The 19,334-nt window shown below is 45.8% G+C and overlaps 1 protein-coding gene across 3 annotated transcripts in view; it reads left to right on the forward strand.

Annotated features, from left to right (window-relative positions):
- Positions 1-19,334, forward strand: part of VPS13B (vacuolar protein sorting 13 homolog B) — a 1,337,220-nt gene that overhangs the window by 811,893 nt on the left and 505,993 nt on the right. For all 3 annotated transcript variants that reach the window (XM_077493096.1, XM_077493095.1, XM_077493097.1), the window contains one exon: positions 4,491-4,602. In XM_077493096.1, the coding sequence (XP_077349222.1) occupies positions 4,491-4,602 (112 nt within the window). The remainder of the gene's footprint in view (positions 1-4,490; positions 4,603-19,334) is intronic.

The following is a 19,334-nucleotide window of genomic DNA, read 5'->3' on the forward strand; positions in this document are numbered from 1 at the left end:
TTGATGTGTACCTTACCACGTTCCTGCAGTCCACACTGTTTACCGCAAGAAAGCTGATAGCAAAGCTGTGGATGCGCTCAGCTCCTCCTGTGGTACGTGACTGGATCATAGCAATTAATAATAAACTGCCATATATAAAGTTAGTGTATAGGCACCGTGGATGCCCTGCCAAATATAACAAGGTGTGGGATAGATGGTTAAATGCTGTGGAAACTTGTGTAGTCTGAGGTAGATACACATGGTGATCGTGTCATGGGGCGGTTGCGGGGGGGGTTGGATGGGATGCCCGTATGGCAACTATATTCTGTTATCTAGGATGACTCTCCCCGTTGTGTAAGGGGTAAGTCCAACATGGCATTGTTATACTGTGTAAGATATGTGTGGTTGCGCCCACTACCATTCTTTATTTTAACCTTTTTATATGATTAATAAACCTGCGTTTGTTGAAAAAAAAAAGATATGATATGTTGCACTTATCTATACCCTGTCAGATTTTTAGACATTCTGAATAATCCTACAAATACTTGTTAAACTCTGTATAGGCGATACTGAAACTGTGCTAATACATGTTGCAATTTTTGCATTGTTCTCTCTCAATAAAAACCTTTGTGAAATAAAAAAAAAAAACTGTTATGTGCCACTTTGTCTATCACTTTGTCTATCACATAAAATACATGTATGGTTTTGGTTGTAACATGACAAAATGTGGAAAACTTCAAGGGGTATGAATACTATTTCAAGGCACTGTAACTATAAGAAGGGCAGGGGGAGAACTGCAGTCAGAATGTTTTTTTTTATATTAATGCAGAGAATGCATTAGGATAAAAATCCTTCAGCTTTTAGAACCACTTTAAGACCCCATTCGCACTTGCAGGTTTCCTGGCTATTAGCTGCAGAGAGGAAGCCCCATTAAATGCTATGCTATGGGGTTCCTGTGTTTAGCTGTGGATGATTGGCCCTGGACACAGACCGTTTGTGTCCAAGGTGAACGGCTACGAATAGCTGTGGGAGCTGTCAGCCTCCCAGTGCCTTCATTGAGGCTTTCCATCCACATCTAATCGCTGAGAACCCCGCTGGATTTCCCACAGTTAATTACAAACAGCTCCATTTGCAAGTGTGAATGAGGCCTAAAGAAGTTGGGGGTTAGGTGAAAAATATACTAATTCACTTTTTATCCTTTGACATATCATAGACAGAGAAAGCTTTTTAACAAGTGCAAAAATTTGGCATTCAAGTCTTCATTACAACCACAGAAATTGCAGTAACATAGCTTGCATTCTTTAGACCTTTGCATCCCTACACAACTGTGATTAGGGGTGCCTACTTTTGGAATGCTCATCATGCATTTATTGCTATTTAGGGTAGTGATGCACCAAAATTTCGGCCGCCGAAACATATCGGCCGAAAATGCCCTTTTCGGCAATTTGCCGAAAGAGAAAAACGGCCGATAATGGAGCCGAAAATGGGGTGTGGCCTGGGTGGGGGCGGGGCTCCACCCCCGCCCCTGGTGACGCCTGGGTGGGGGCGGGGCTCCACCCCCGCCCCTGGTGACGCCCATCATGGGGGGTGCATAGCGCAGGAGAGCCGCCTCCGCCGCCTGTTTGTTTACAGCGCTGGGAACATCACAGCTTTCATTTCAATAGCTGTGTGTTCCCGGCCACGCACCGTCACACACAGCCCCTCCCCCTTGTCCGGGCACTTAGATAGACAGATCATCCGCAGGATTGGACGGATGATCTGTCTATCAAAGTGCCCGGACAAGGGGGAGAGGCTGTGTGTGACGGCGCGCGGCCGGGAACACACAGCTATTGAAATGAAAGTGGTGATGTTCCCGGCGCTGTAAACAAACAGGCGGCGGAGGCGGCTCTCTTCCCTGCACACACTGGCTGCAATGGCACACACTGGCTGCAATGGGACACACTGGCTGCAATGGGGCACACTGGCTGCAATGGGGCACACTGGCTGCAAAATGGTACACTGGCCTGCAATGGGGGACACTGGCCTGCAATGGGGGATGCCTCCTGTACCACGTCCTCTGTCTCTGACCATCTCCTGTACCATGTCCCCAGTCTGACCATCTCCTGTACCGTGTCCCCTGTCTCTGACCATCTCCTGTACCATGTCCCCAGTCTCTGACCACCTCCTATACCATGCATGCAGTCTCTGACCACCTCCTGTACCATGTCGCCAGTCTCTGACCACCTCCTGTACCATGTCGCCAGTCTCTGACCACCTCCTGTACCATGTCGCCAGTCTATGACCACCTCCTGTACCACGTCGCCAGTCTCTGACCACCTCCTGTACTACGTCGCCAGTCTCTGACCACCTCCTGTACCACGTCGCCAGTCTCTGACCACCTCCTGTTTCATGTCGCCAGTCTCTGACCACCTCCTGTACCATGTCGCCAGTCTCTGACCACCTCCTGTACCATGTCGCCAGTCTCTGACCACCTCCTGTACCACGTCGCCAGTCTCTGACCACCTCCTGTACCATGTCGCCAGTCTCTGACCACCTCCTGTACCATGTCGCCAGTCTCTGACCACCTCCTGTACCATGTCCCCTGTCTCTGACCACCTCCTGTACCATGTCGCCAGTCTCTGACCACCTCCTGTACCATGTCACCAGTCTCTGACCACCTCCTGTACCATGTCCCCAGTCTCTGACCACCTCCTGTACCATGTCCCCAGTCTCTGACCACCTCCTGTACCATGTCCCCAGTCTCTGACCACATCCTGTACCATGTCCCCAGTCTCTGACCACCTCCTGTACCATGTCACCAGTCTATGACCACCTCCTGTATAAAAATATTTTTTAAAAACAGTCATTTTCGGTATCGGTGCTGTTTCGGTATCGGTTTCGGTTTTCGGCCTAGTGTATTTTTCATTTTCGGTATCGGTTGCGACACCAAAAAACCCATTCGGTGCATCCCTAATTTAGGAATTACATAATAGAATTAAATTTAAACCAAATTTCTCTAGCCCTGGAGCACCGATTTATTTTTATTTTTTTGTATGCTCCATTTCTCAAAAAAATGCTTTGCATAGCCAAAGTATTTGATTTCTATGGTGAAATTAGCAATTAACCACTTTCAGACCGGACCATTTTGCTGGCTTAAGACCAGACCACTTTTTGCGATTCGGCACTGTGTCGCTTTTACTGACAATTGCACGGTCGTGCGACGTGGCTCCCAAACAAAATTGACGTCCTTTTTTTTCCCACAAATATAGCTTTCTTTTGATGGTATTTGATCACCCTTGAGATTTTTCTTTTTTTGTTGCGCTATAAACGAAAATAGAGCTTTTTGTTATAATAAATATCCCCCATAAATATATATAAAAAATGTTTCCCTCAGTTTAGGCCGATACGTATGCTTCTACATATTTTTGGTAAAAAAAATCGCAATAAGCAATTAATGATTAGGTTGTGCAAAAGTCAAAGCGTTTACAAAATAGGAGATAGTTTTATGGCATTTTTATTAATAGTTTTTTTTTTACTAGTAATGGCGGCGATCAGCGATTTTTATTGTGACTGTGACATTATGGTGGACACATCGGACATTTTTGACACATTTTTGGGACCATTGTCATTTATACAGCAATCACTGCTATACAAATGCAGTGATTCCTGTGTAAATGACACTGGCAGTGAAGGGGTTAACCAGTGGGTTGCAGTGTAGGGGTTAAGTGTTCCTAGGGGCATGTTACTAACTGTGGGGGGCTGGGCTTTGTTTTAGTGAACACTGATCTCTGCTCCAATCACATGGAGCAGAGATCAGCATCACTTGTTGCTAGGCAGATGCTGTTTACACGGTTCAGCTGCCCCGTGAGACGATCGCGAGTATGCCCGCGACGATCGAGTCCACGGGACCCGCGACCGGACTCACGGGGGTCCTGACCGGCACGCGAGAGTGCGCTGCCGGCGGCGCACTCAAGATGGCAGGGCGGCTTTTAAAACTGGACGTACCTGTATGCCAATATGCCTGCCCGTGGCCATTCTGCCGACGTACATCGGCGTGCGCCGGTCGGTAAGTGGTTAAATATATTTTTATTTAGCTATTATTTCCAGCTAAAAAAAAAAACAGGGTAACAACTGGGGCAAATGGTGAGTAAGCAGTGCCCCAGCAATGCAGTTCAGATTCAAAATCTCCACACCTGAAATACTATCTGCATGGCATTTGTATGTCCTCCCTGTACTGTATTTGTGTAGGCTTTTCTCTAGGTTTTTAAAATAGGCACTGTTAGTTGCTTATGTAAATTGTCTGCATAATACGCCAGTGCAATATAACTAAATTGAATTTGAATGAATTGTGTTTAATGTTATTTCTTTTTATATTATATAATTTTTTATTTATTTTTTGTAAACTTTAAGCTCTAGTATCGTTTGTGTCATCTTTGTCCTTTTTTATGTTATGTGGCAGTCCTAGGAATGGTGAGTTAACCTTACTTGGTTATAAAGTGTACATATTTATTTATTTTTTCTCTTCTTATCAGTCAATCAGACTATAAATGAAGATACTTTAGTGCTGAAAATTGTTTCGGTTTCTATGGCGCCACAAGCAGACAACCCCCTAAGTCGGAGTGTATTGAGAAAAGATATTTACCAGTAAGTAATTTGTTCATTATGCCTTCTTTGTCTCTGATAAAGTATTATTTATTTATTTTGTACAAATTGTTATTCTGTGGGGTCTTTATTTTGTAGTGTTTACTTTACTAGGGATTGTTGCACTGATGTCTGTTGGTTGTGGTAGTTATTGAAAAGATAAACTATTTACATGTTTCTTAAAATCCCTCGATAAAAACTGGTAATTAATAGCTTTATTATTTGGTGTATCATTTATTGAAGTTGAACAATACTGATTTAGATGAAAAATATATATATGTACTATAATTCCTGAAAAAGAGTAATTCTTCTTTTAATTTTTTTCAATGGCACTTGAGTTCATATTGGTATTTATGAAGGAACTCTTATGCATTTTGGGAATTCGTGGATAAAAGTTCTCTTCAGCTTCCAAGTTTCTCCCCCATCAGCCGTAGCAAATTGTTTATTTGTCTCGTTACACAGACACAAAGAACTTTGTGGTAGGAGGGGGGACTGTCCAAAGTGATATAAGCAGGTGATTTAGCTAACCAGCATCTACCCTTTGGTGACCTAACAGTTGTGGATGGACTTATCCCTTAAAGCTTAAAGCGGAACCTACCTGAAGAAGGACGTTCCACTTCTCCCTCTTTTTATTTTATTTTTAAGGGAGCAAGTGTATCTATTTATAGTAGGTACCCACTTCTGAGGCTTATCTGTGCGGAAGTTCAGCACCCCCCTACTTGCCCGCAACCTCTTGAGATGTGCCACAGGACCCAGGAGGCATTGACAAAGTTCAGTGCAGGTCATACATGTTTAGTGAGGAGCCCGCTGTGAAGCTGCTGGGAGTCACAGCTGACGTTCCACATAAAAGATGGCATCGCTGGGTACCTGGCGAAGAGCCGGCCCGGGTGAGGGCAGACTGACAAACTGAATCCTTAGACTGTGGTGTAAGTGTGTGTTTATTAAAAGTCAGCAGCTACAGTATTTGTTTTTCTGACCAAAGATCCTCTTTAACCACTTAAAGACCGCCCCACGCCCATATACGTCGGCAGAATGACACGGCTGGGCACAAGCACGTACAGGTACGTTGCCCTTTAAGAGCCCAGCTGTGGGTCGTGTGCCAGTGGCGGCGCACTCGCGACCCGATCCTGAGCTCTGTGACCGTGGCCGCTGGACCCACGGACCCGATCGGCACCGATGTCCCGCGATCAGGTCACAGAGCTGAAGAACGGGGAGAGGTAAGTGTAAACAAACCTCTTCCCGTGCTTCCTAGTGAGCTTGTCACTTATCGTCTGTTCCTTGTCATAGGGAACAACGATCAGTGATGTCACATGCCAAGCCAAACACCCCCCTACATCGCACTGATCGCTTTATTAATGCCAGTGGTCCCAAAAATGTGTCAAAATTGTCCGACGTGTCCGCCATAATGTAGCAGTCACAATACAATACCACCAAAAGAAAGCTCTATTTGTGGGGAAAAAAAGGACGCCAATTTTGTTTGGGAGCCAAGTCGCACGACCGTGCAATTGTCAGTTAAAGCGACGCAGTGCCGAATCACAAAAAGGGGCCTGGTCCTTTCGCTGCAAAATGGTCTGGGGCTTAAGTGGTTAAGCAAAATTTTGATTTTTAATTGTCCTTTGGTATTTTTTAATTACCCTTTCAGCATGTTACACTACCCCATCTGCAAGATGAGGTGATATATCTGGAAAACTGTCAGGTGTAAATATTTCCTTTCAGTATATTTGTCTCCTGCACAAAACGTTATAACAGGACAGGCTGCACTATTTCCCTACGGTTTTAGACTTCAAACAAAGGGGATTAACAGGAACACTTTGTTATGATTACAGATCCTTTTTAAGCTTTATTGTATGAAAAAAAAAATTAAAACGTGCCTATTTTATATATATTTTTAAATATGAGCATCTGAAACATAGCACTGTTGATGCACTGTGGATCAAAGCTGAAAAGTAAAAAAAAAAAATCCAAAAAAAATCAAAGCTCTGAAGGAAAAATCGCAGTTTACTGATTTTCTGTGAAATATCATGCTCTGGCTTCTGTCACCTTGTGATTTAAACCATATTGATCATCAGGGCAGGGAGGCTGGCAAATAGAGGCATTCAAGATCTCTGTGAAATAATACATGACTCTGAATGGAACTGGCACGCTTGCCAGACTTAAAAGCACGCACGTAAGTGGTACCGAGTGAGAGAAGTCACAGAAAACCGTCAGCTGTGTAACTTTGTACGCCGGTCGTCCTGGAAAAAAAGGCGGTCTGCTTCTCAGATGTGGAAGCCTTCGTTGTTCCAAAGTGTTTCCTACTGAACTTCAACAGATGTTGTTAAAATGAAATACTTTTCAAACTGTAAACAATTCCCATTCTCATACATGACAATCCTTTCACTTCCTGTATCAGATATCGAGAGGTGGAGGGTTGGGAGGGGGGATAGCCCTCAATCCTGCCTTTTTACTAAAGCTGCTGCAGCCGGCAGCAGATTGTTAGAGTGAAATTGGTGCAGCGCGATCCGGGTTCAAAGACTGTGAACTGATGAGATTTGCGAGTTATTGACCAAAACGTAACATTTTAATAGCTTTAGTTGAACTTCAAAGAGTAATACTGGAGCTTGCCTCAGTTGCCTCTGCTGTCTGAAAGAGAGCTTGAATCTAGGAAGGTAACTTGCTAAATCTTTGAACAAGGACCCTGGTAAACACTCTAAATCTAAACTGGCCATATGTAATATTGTTCAGGGAAAAAATAAAATCTGTATTTTATGTTTATTGCCATGCTACTACCAGATGCATTTGCCTGAATTTGAACCTTAAATACTATATGTGGCCTCTTATACTATTCAGCTTGTCATATCTGACCTGATGCTAGAACTGTGATGTTTGTCAGCATTTGGTGTTGGCACTAGTAGTATGTTGTTAATTTTCAGCTATTGGATCTGCAGTATTATCTACTTTTTCATTGCAAGAAAAACAGGTGCAGTTATATTTAAAGATTCATAAAGATGTCTTTAACCCCCCCCCCATGACCAGGCTATTTTTTGCTATTCAGCACTGCACTTCTTTAACTGCTGTTTATTCAATGCTGTACCCAAACAAAATTTATATAATTTCTTTTACAAAAATAGAGCTTCCTTTTAGTGGTATTTGATCACCACTGGGTTTTTTGTTCTTTGTGATTTAAACAAAGATTGAAAATTTTGAAAAGAAAATCAATATTTTTTACATTCAGCTATAAAACAAATTCAATGAAAAATGTATTCTGCTACGTCTTTGGTAAACAAAAAATCACAATAAGTGTATATGGATGTGTTTGTATGAAAGTTATAGTGTCTACAAACTATAGTATATATACTGGAATTTCTTTTTTTTTTTATACTATTAATAGAGATGTTCAGTGAATTATAAAATGTGATTATATTTGGTGTTGGTGCATGAGCAGAAGCAGCCAGACGCACCAGTACCTTTCTTTGCCTGCACGGGGCCGCTTGTCTGCAGTACATTGCAGGTGGGAAGTCTGGAAGTGGTTAAAAGACTTCCTCCTTTGTATTACCGTATATACTCGAGTATAAGCCGAGATTTTCAGCCTCTTTTTTGAGGCTGAAAGTGCCCCCCTCGGCTTATACTCGAGTCATCGCTGTCTGCCCGCTCGATCAGCGTGTCGAGCAGACAGACAGCGGCCATTCTATAATTCAAAAGCCGCGCCTCCGGCTCCGCCTTCGCCTGTGATAGGCGGAACACTGAATTTCCCAGCAGCCTGTGTTCCGCCTATCACGGACATCGTATCATCCTCGTACTACGGACGAGGATGATACGATGTCCGTGATAGGCGGAACACAGGCTGCTGGGAAATTCAGTGTTCCGCCTATCACAGGCGAAGGCGGCGGCGGCGCAGCTTTTGAATTTTACAATGGCCGCCGAGGCGCCGACGAAGAGGGCACGGGACGGAGGCAAGGCAAGGCACGGCACGGCACGGGACGGGACGGAGGCAAGGCAAGGCACGACACGGGACGGAGGCAAGGCACGGCACGGGACGGAGGCAAGGAGGCAAGGCACGGGACGGAGGCTCGGGACAAAGGCTCGGGACACAGGTAGGCTGGACACACACACACACACACACACACACACACACACACACACACACACACACACACACACACACACACACACACGGATGGAGACACACACACACACAGGGATGGATGGATGGATGGAGACACACACACACAGGGATGGATGGATGGAGACACACACACACAGGGATGGATGGATGGATGGATGGAGACACACACACACAGGGATGGATGGATGGATGGACACACACACACACAGGGATGGATGGACGGACACACAGGGATGGACGGACACACAGGGATGGACGGACACACACACAGGGATGGACAGGCATGTCTCACCCTCGGCTTATACACGAGTCAATAAGTTTGCCAGTTTTTTTGGGGGTAAATTGGGGGCCTCGGCTTATATTCGGGTCGGCCTATACTCGAGTATATACGGTAAATGAGAGGCTTTCTTTTGTTTTATTTTGTTTTGTTTTTGTTTTTCCCCTCATCAGAAAACATTGTGTGGTTTTGGCATATATTAGCTGGGACTCCACTTGGCCCCTATTGATTTCTGCTTTTGTGCTACCTTAAAGCACTTTAAAGATTTGGGCAGGTCTGAACCACATCCATGTATAACAACATTTGAAATGTATGACTGAACTTTATAGGTAACACACACACACACACACACACACACACACACACACACACACACACACAGCAAATTATTTATTTATCTCTGACATGCATTGATTGACATAAAACGTATTAAAGAGTTCTTTTTACATAATACATTCTGGTTGTTCCTCCATTCTTAATGCTATGTCCCACACCATTGCCCTCCCATATAATGTTTCTTCCTACAGGTATTCTAACTTATTTCTTGTGCTACATCATATATGTCACATCATCTGGGCAAATTATGAAGTGGCATCTATTTTTTTTTTCCAATATATTTCGCAGACAACTTCATCTGCTTACTTAGGAAAGGAAGGCAATCTATTAGGACTCTATTACATACATTTGTATTGGACCAAAAAAGCTAAAACTACTTCCATGGTCAGACACCAGAGATGAACAGGGTCACTGCCAGCTAGCAATCCCACCACACTGGAGAAATAAGTCCTTAGATGCCATATCATATTGCTTCTGACTTCACCATAAATGCAAACAGTTGTACAGAGGAAATCACCCCACAAGTATAGACCCAGCAAGCTTCAAAAAATATATTCTCTTCAAGAGAAATCCCTCTTCAACTTGCCACTGGACATAGACCAGGGGTCTAGAAGTAGCTCTTCAAAACCTTTATTGAGACTGACTATCTTCTATTAAAAAATTATTACAAGGTGACTCTGAATCTGTAAGGCTAGGCTTGCATTTATGATGAGTTCAGGAGCAGTATGATATATTATAAGGATTTATTCTCCATCGTGGTGGGATTGCTAGCCATGGGTGTTCCTGTTCATCCCTGTGACTGCCCATGGAAGTGGTTTTAGTGGTTCTGGTTCAATACAACAATGTGCAATAGAGTTCTAATAGATATAGCCTTTCTTTTCTGCAGAAGCAGGCCAAGTTGTCTGTAAAAAGCACTGAGAAAATGAAATGCAGCTTCACCATTTGCCAAGATCACAGCACACATGTAGTGATTATTGTTTTTCACTACAAGAACATATGTATCTAGATGGTTCGACTTCACTCCAACAAAGCAAAGCAGAAAGGTAACTTAAACCTTCAGGGCTCTTTACACCCATTGCAGGGCCTTTTATTACTGTCCCTCAGAGGGATCCTTTTACATGTTCTGCAGCGGGTCCGCTTCTTTCCATCTTGGTTATATTTGCCATCTTTTCTTCAAGCCAAACCCATAAACTTTAAAACTATTTTTTTGTAGTTTACACTATACATATATTTTGTAATAACATTTCCAATCATGTTAATTTAATCACGAGCCCCCACTTACCTCAGGGTCTGCAGAGTTCCCTTTTGCATTTTAATCCACAGAGTTCCCCTTTACTTCTAAATCCACAGAGTTCCCCTTGCATCTGAATCGGCAGCGTTTCCCCTTGCATCTGAATCGGCAGCGTTTCCCCTTGCATCTGAATCGGCAGCGTTTCCCCTTGCATCTGAATCGGCAGCGTTTCCCCTTGCATCTGAATCGGCAGCGTTTCCCCTTGCATCTGAATCGGCAGTGTTTCCCCTTGCATCTGAATCGGCAGCGTTTCCCCCTGCATCTGAATCGGCAGCGTTTCCCCTTGCATCTGAATCGGCAGCGTTTCCCCTTGCATCTGAATCGGCAGCGTTTCCCCTTGCATCTGAATCCGCAGCGTTTCCCCTTGCATCTGAATCCGCAGCGTTTCCCCTTGCATCTGAATCCGCAGCGTTTCCCCTTGCATCTGAATCCGCAGCGTTTCCCCTTGCATCTGAATCGGCAGCGTTTCCCCTTGCATCTGAATCGGCAGCGTTTCCCCTTGCATCTGAATCGGCAGCGTTCCCCCTTGCATCTGAATCCGCAGCGTTTCCCCATACATCTGAATCCGCAGCGTTTCCCCATACATCTGAATCCGCAGCGTTTCCCCATACATCTGAATCCGCAGCGTTTCCCCATACATCTGAATCCGCAGCGTTCCCCCATACATCTGAATCCGCAGCGTTTCCCCATACATCTGAATCCGCAGTGTTTCCCCATACATCTTAATCTGCAGCGTTTCCCCTTACATCTGAATCCACACTCCGATGTAAAAAGGGAACTCTGATGTAAGAAGGAATGCTGCAGAATCTGGTGTAAAGGGAAACTGTGATATAAGGGGATCTTTGATGACCAGAGCCCTCACTTACATCAGAGTTCCCTGCATTTCTCTTTAATCAGGGTTCCCAGAGCTCCCCTTACATCAGAGTCTGTAGAGCCCCCTTGCATCAGAGTCTGCGGAGCACCCCTTGAATCTCTGGGCTGCATGAGAGAGACACACTCGAAGCCCTGCAGCCAGCAACCCCATGGGGGAGTCACAGTGTGGGCTCTTGCCCCCCCCCCCCCCCCCTTCACAGTGGCAGAATTCCAAGGCCTGTTCACAAACATGACCTTTGCAACCCTGGTAGTTCCGGCACTTAAAAAAGAGAGTAGATTCACTGTAGGGAGATGATATTTATACAGGAGGGTAGTAGGAGGTGAGGCTCTTTAGTATCTTTATTTGGAGGGTTATGTACTAAAGCCCCCATTTTGAAGGTCCCATTTTTTATCCCCAGCTTTGTAAGCTTTATAGTAGTGGATATGTTTGTTTTTCTTATGTTATCTACAATACACATACAGATTAGAATTACATTTGTTTAAATTATTAATTTGAATTATCATCGGCATCTTTTTCTCAAGTGAGAAGCCCGGTTTCTACAGCCACTGGGATGAACAATTGTCCTGAAGTCATTTAGTTCAGGAATCTTCCCTGTTTTAATGTTTAGCCCAGCAGCAGCTAAACCTCTTCACATTCATGTTAGCATGCTTTTTATACTGAGCACTGTGGTAGAATAATGAGCAGCTGGAACTTTTGGTGCATCTATGCTCAGACGATGGACATTAAACAATTTACTTATTCTTAAAGCAGTAGTAAGCATAGCACTTTTTTTTTTTTTTACTTTGACCTACAGGTAAGCCTTTAATAAGGCTTACTTGTAGGTAAAAATAAGATATTCCCCTTGCATGCAGCCGCTGACTTCACAGGAGTGATGACACCGCGGCTCCGGCCACTCATAGCACCGGAGCCGTAATACCCGGCAGACATGCAGAGGGACAATGTCAGCTCCTTGAGCATGGACCGAGATCACCTGCCGAAGCTTCATTCTAAGGTAAGTATTTCATAATGAGCTAGGATGCGGTGCATACAAGATCATTATGCCTTCTGCCTTACAGGTTTAAAAAAATAAAGTAATCTGCGGGTTTACTACTACTTTAAAAAGAACTTTGAAAGAAGTCATCCCTGACCTTCCCAGCTGCTTTTTCGATTAGTTCATGCCAGCAAGCCACACTGAATGCACAGCTGCTGATGTGAGCAGCGATACCAGCTCATTGCAATATTTACCCTTTCTTTTTCCAAAGAGCTTTATTAAAATGAGTGGCATATAGTAGTTTTGTTTTTTTTCACGTACACCACAATAACTCTATTGGAAACGAGGCATTTTGCCTTGTCTATGTGTTGAGGAAGATAGCAGCCAGCGTAGCCCAACACGTATGGTATGAACAGGGCCGTTTTTAAGGCAGGGCAAAAGGGGCAGATGCCCTGGGCCCTGTCATTGTGGGGCCCAAAGCAGCTGCCACATACTTGCCAACTATCCTGGTTTAAATTCCCTTGAAGTTTTAGTCCCGTGCTGTGTCCCAATATCTCAGTGTGAATTTCTGCTACTAATGCTGCCCAGCTCTGCCCTATTGTTGTGTACAGATGACTCACCTGCAGACCCTTTGTTTACATGTAAATAGTGGCGGCATTCATATGTATATCATGCCATCCCCAGGTCAAATCCACTATCACCTATACTGAATGCTGCCTACTGGGGAGGTAAAGGGGCATGCTTGAAAGTCCTGCCTACAACTGTGGTCATTAAGCCTAACATATGCCTGTTCTGCAAAGGCAAGCGAATAGGTGGGTTCAAAGATGAGCAGAGTAGGCAGGTAGAGTTAAAAGGGATGGGGGAGGTTTGGGGTGCAGAGGTTAGCAGGAGTTTTATGATGCAAAGGTGTACTGACAGGGTGGATAAAGATGTAGGTCGCGTGTGGGGCCGTCCATTCATTTCAATGGGCTGTTCTATGTGCTAGAAATGCAGAAGAAGGTCCCTAACCCTTTTTCAAAATCACACGGTGCCGAGGCACATGTCAGCAGATATGTGAGGGTGTCATTACAATTGATGGCATTACTGTGTATCTGCTAAAGGGCAGCTTCAGATTTTGCATGCTTTACTGACACACATGTGAATGCAGGCTAAATGTCTCAGTTACATTGGTGGTCAGTGTAAATCTTCTCATTACATTGGGGCTTGGTGTAGAATCCTTTCATTCATGCCTGATTTCATACAGTAAACCGATTTTGAGTCTAGCTGCTATTTATTGTATATCTCAGAGCAGGTGGAAAGCGAAATTGCATGGGGGGGGGGCGGTTTGGGCTTTGGCGTTGGGGGCCCCATGAGAATTTTTTGCACAGGGCACAATCAATATTAATGACAGCCCTGGGTATGAACAAGCCCTTAATGTGAAGTTAACCATTCTCAAAACGAATTAAAGATGACAACAAAGACTCGAGTTGGTGTGGTTTTAGCAGCTTAGAAATACCAGTGGGTTGATTACACTATTGGCCTGACAATCTTCTGGTGCAACCAAAAGCAATAGGGAAAGAGCTAAGATTTCAATATCTGTGTTATAAAATGTGAAAATGATTTTCTTCATAAAACTTATAGATGTAAAGGAGGATGAATGCTCGTTTTACTGCTTTTAAGAATATGTAAATACTGGGGGCGTGGCCGGCCAGAACTGAGGACGGACGCTTCTCAGCAGAGCTCCGCCAGGCCTCTGATAATCTATCGCCATCCTCAGCTCCAGATTGCCCTAGGTGCCCGCAAACCATCACACCCTGCTCCTCGGACGAATCCCCACAAGCCTGGATGTTTTTGGATGCCTTAATCCACTCGGGAACCGCAGGATTCAGCCTGTTTCGGCCGCTGGGGGCCGCTTCGCCGGACGCCATCTTGCGGCCTACTAGGCCTCCAGAATCCCCAGACTTTCCTGCGGAGCTATCCGGCGGTGGATCCGGACGTCCCGGAACGAACGCACCCATCCGCCGAGCCGCTACACCCGCGGCATGTAGGAACCTCCTGGGACCCTCAGCTCCGCATCCCTCCGGCCTGGTGAGTCCCCTGTGGGGATAATTGAACTTGCACTTTATCTGCCTGCTCCCCTCCAAGTCTCTCCCCCTCTCCCCACATCCTCAGAAGCATTCCCTGCTGGGACATCTCCACAGATTCCTAAGGACTGGGTCATTGCTACCCGTATCCCACTGCACCAGGCAAACATCATCTCTGGCAGCACTCTCCTGGCAAGGCCCTGGCTTCGGCCTACATTGGAGCCTAGTGGCCATCTTGCTACACCCTGCTACACCTAGTCTTTCATAGCCCATATTGCCACAGCTCCACAGGGTGTAGGCCTTAATCCAAACTAATCCAGCAGCTCCATTCCATAGCGGGGAGACGAGCTACTCACAGCTACTACACACCCCGAATAGGCATACCGCCTTGACTGGGAAACACATCCGGACTCCGGGGCATGTCGAAGAAGCGACAGAAACCCCCTGCGCCGCACCGCCTCACTCATTACTACACGTCCGCCACCATGCAGGAGGCCCAAGATGGCGCCGGCTCAGGGAGCTCTCGCAGGTCTTCTCCCAGCCCTCAACGCTCCACCGGGCAACCGCGTCCTCGCCGCGCAGAAGAGGAAAGCCCCACTCTCCAAGGGGCCGAGATGGACACCCTGCCACCACTACCTATGCCGCAGGGCACACCTCACGCAGATAGAGGTAAGAGATTGGCCTCTTCCCCTGCACAATCCCCAGGCAAGGAACCCCACGCGAAGAAGCAGCTCTGGTCTGCAGTTGTAGCGGGTGGACAGAATGCAGACCAAACCCCCTCTCTTGCAGAAGTCCCAGTATCAGATAATCCAGTATCTGAAGCCACGTTAAAAACCATGCTGCTCACCCTCCAAAAAGATCTCCACAGAGAACTGCAATTCTCGATGTCCCAGATACACGACAGAGTGGATTGTCTGGAAGAGAGAACAGACACCATAGAGGAGACGTTGCAAGACTACTCCAAAGCTCACAATGAGCTTTTGGATGCACATGACCATCACTCCGCAGAAATTCATCGTCTAAAGTTAAAAATGGCGGACTTGGAAGATTGTGCCAGGCGCACAAATTAATTAATTCATTCATTCATTCATTAATAAATTCAGAGGGGTTCCGGAATCCGTCAAGCCACCGGACATTATTCCATACCTACAGCAACTATTCACCACACTGGTGCCTCATTTGAGCAACACTGACATTTTAATTGACCGGGCCCACAGGATTTCTAAAACCGCTCACCTGCCTGATGACGTCCCCAGAGACATTCTAGCTCGAATCCATTTCTTTCATATTAAGGAGCAAATCCTTGCCACTACCAGATTGTCAAAGTCTCTACCTCCCCCCTACAACGATGTCAAACTATTCACAGACCTCTCCCCAGCGACGATGGAACTTCGCAGAGCTTTCTCTCCAGTCACATCCATCCTGCAACAAAAAAAGATCGCCTACAGGTGGGGCTTCCCCACGAAACTTCTGGTGAGCTATCAACAGCAAGTGATTCCCATCCTCAACCCCAAAGATGGCTACAAGAAATTAACCAACTGGGGTTTCCTCCCGCTGCCCCCGAGAGACGCCCGCCGCACTAACGAGCATATTTCTTTGCTCCCTGCTGGAAAAGACACTACTTCGCGAAGAGATCGCGAAACCTAGCTCCGTGGTACACCCCGGTCCGAACATGGATCTCCCCGTTATGGACGGACTGACCCTTGCAAGTATACGAAATTACCACTGTTTGCTTTCGTTTCTTTGAACTTAAAGAACGTTACTGTTTGTTTGTTGGTGCACCCTTCCTCTTTACACCCCCCAGATTAGAGTGTGCTAGGCACACAAACAGATACCCGTACTCTTACGGTTTACCCCCTTAACACCCCTGATCTCTTGTTTTGTGTTTATCCGGTTTTTGTTTTCTGTTTTCTATTAGAGGTTTGCATACCTTGTTTTCACAGCACGCAATTGATACTTACTGTATTGCCTTTTCTTCATTTGTGTTTGCTACAGTAATCTCTTTCTGAGCCTCCCTTTTCCATTGTCCTCCCTGTAGGCATGGCCCTCACGATCTCCACTATTAATGCCAAGGGCCTAAACTCCCCATTTAAACGCAGCCTCCTCTGGAGAGAGGCATCTAATCTCCACTCTGACATCCTCTGTGTTCAAGAGACTCATTTCCCACAGACTGATCCCCCCAAATGTTCTAACAAACGCTACCCTCACACCTTCTTCGCGAATGCCTCACGGAAACAAAGGGGGGTGATGGTAGCTGTCAGCGCCTCGGTTGACTTTGAGCTACACCATTTCGAGAAGGATGCAGAGGGGAGATATATAATTCTATCGGCCACAGTCAATACCCGTCCTCTAACCATTGTCAATGTATATGCTCCTCATGTCGCACAAAAGAAATTCTTTACCACCCTTAGTCCAGACTAGCCCCTTACAGATCGTCACCATTAATTATGTGTGGAGACTTCAACGGTCTCTCTGACCCCGCACTGGACTCAACTTCCCACACCAAGCATAGACCCTCTGCCCTAGCAGCTATGCTTGCCCGCGAAGACCTTTATGACTCATGGAGGTGTATGCACGGCTCAGAAAGAGATTACACCTCCCCCCCCCCCCCCCCCCCCATCAGTCCTACTCCAGAATAGACCTGATTATCACAGATAAACACTTATTACAGTCAATATCTGATTCAAGTATAGGAATTATCTCGTGGTCCGACCACGCCCCTGTCACTATCAAACTAGCCCCCGCTATCACAGTCACCCAGGCACACTCTCTGGAGATTAAATTCATGCCTCCTTAATGACCCTAAACTTGCCTCCCAAATACACACAGAAATCCTCTCCTATTTCCAATCTAATGACAATTCCGTTGATGACCACGCTGTCATCTGGAATGCCCATAAAGCCTGCCTACGCAGCCTTTTTATCAAGCTGGGAGCGCAGCAAAAAAAGGCTTGTGCGGCCACCACGGTCTCCATGCTCCAGCAAATTCGAACCTTGGAAGCCATAAACAAATCCTCCCCTTCGGACATGATCTCCGCTGACTTAAAAAATCTTAGGTCTAAACTTAGTGAACACCTTCACATGAAATTTGAATACTATATAAAACGCCTTAAGCTACAATCATACTCCTCACCGAACAAACCGACCGCATTTATGGCCAAACAGCTGAAACGACAACTGACTAACAAAAAAATCTCCTTTCTGACAACCTCCAATAAAACACACATTACTAATCCCCTCGATATTGCCAACGAATTTAGCAGCTTCTATCATGCTCTTTATAACCTCAATGCCACTGACCCCTCCCCCCACCTTCCCAAGCCGATATAGCTAGTTTCCTGGCGTCCATATCGCTCCCTACGATCACCCCTGAACAACTAGACTCCTTATCGGCCCCCTTCCTCCCTGAAGAAATCCATTCTCTCATTAAGAAGCTTCCCCTACATAAAGCCCCGGGCCCAGATGGCATTACCAACGAGTACTATAAGAAATATGCTGACATCATCGTACCCTATCTCTGCAAAACCTATAACCAATTTGCGAGCACTGGACAGATCCCCAAGGAATCCCTAGAAGCACTTGTTACTATCCCTAAACCAGGGAAACCTCCTGATAGCCCAGCAAACTACCGTCCCATATCACTTCTCAACACAGACACCAAACTTTATGCCAAACTTCTCGCCCAACGACTGGCCATAATTCTCCCAGACCTAATACATCGCGATCAAGTGGGCTTCGTCCCGGGAAGGCAGACAGCAGATGGAACCAGACGGTTTATCGACCTGATTCAATGGGTCGAATGTAAGCGAACGCCTTCTCTCTTCCTCTCTCTGGACGCAGAGAAGGCGTTCGATAGAGTCTCCTGGCCTTATATGGAGGCAGTCCTCCGTAAGGTCGGGATTTCAGGCTCCTTCCTGTCAGCCATTCTGGGACTGTATACACACCCTAGTGCGCGCGTGTGGACCTCGGGCATAATATCGAACCCTTTTCAAATCACCAATGGCACACGACAAGGATGCCCTTTGTCCCCACTGATATTTGCCCTGGTAATGGAGCCCTTAGCGCAGACTATCAGGCAAAACCCCCAAATTAAAGGCATTACGGTGGCAGACACAGAACACAAAATTGGCCTCTACGCCGATAATGTTATCATTGCCCTCACGGACCCACTTACCTCACTCCCTGAGGTTCAACGTACGTTGGACTCCTTCAGTGCTGTTTCAATGTACAAAGTTAACCATTCCAAATCCCTAATGCTGAATCTTGGCCTAGACCCACACACCGTGTCCCAGATTTCAGCAAAGACCTCTTTCACGCGGGCCACCAACTCTTTCCTCCCGTAATTTAGGTGTACAACTGACATACCCCAGCTCCATATTAGTAAGAACCAATCTTGAAATTCTACTGGGCAAACTTCACCGCCTCTCCAAAGACCTATTGACCGCACCGGCTTCCTGGGCAGGTAGAATTGCACAAACCAAAATGTATCTACTCCCCCATATCCTTTACTTCTTCCGTTCCATCCCCCTCCCGCCCCTTCAAGCCCATCTTAAAAAGCTCCAAGGGATACTTAATGCTTTCATTTGGCAGCACAAACACCCGAGAATTAGAAATAATATCCTCCTGACACCCACTCGCTTTGGTGGCTTGGGGGCCCCTAATCTCAAAGCATATTACCGAGCTGTCTTACTAGACCAACTCAAAACGTGGTGGTCCTCAGACCTACAACCTACCTGGAAGCAAATAGAACTTGCTATCTTAACGACGGATCCAGTGAAAATTTTGACAGCTATCTGGTTGCGCTTTAAACCATCTTGTTA

Source organism: Lithobates pipiens, unplaced genomic scaffold (assembly GCF_037356315.1).
Source record: "Lithobates pipiens isolate NorthernLeopardFrog02 unplaced genomic scaffold, aLitPip1_a1.2 Scaffold_19, whole genome shotgun sequence".
Taxonomy (NCBI): Eukaryota; Metazoa; Chordata; class Amphibia; order Anura; family Ranidae; genus Lithobates; species Lithobates pipiens.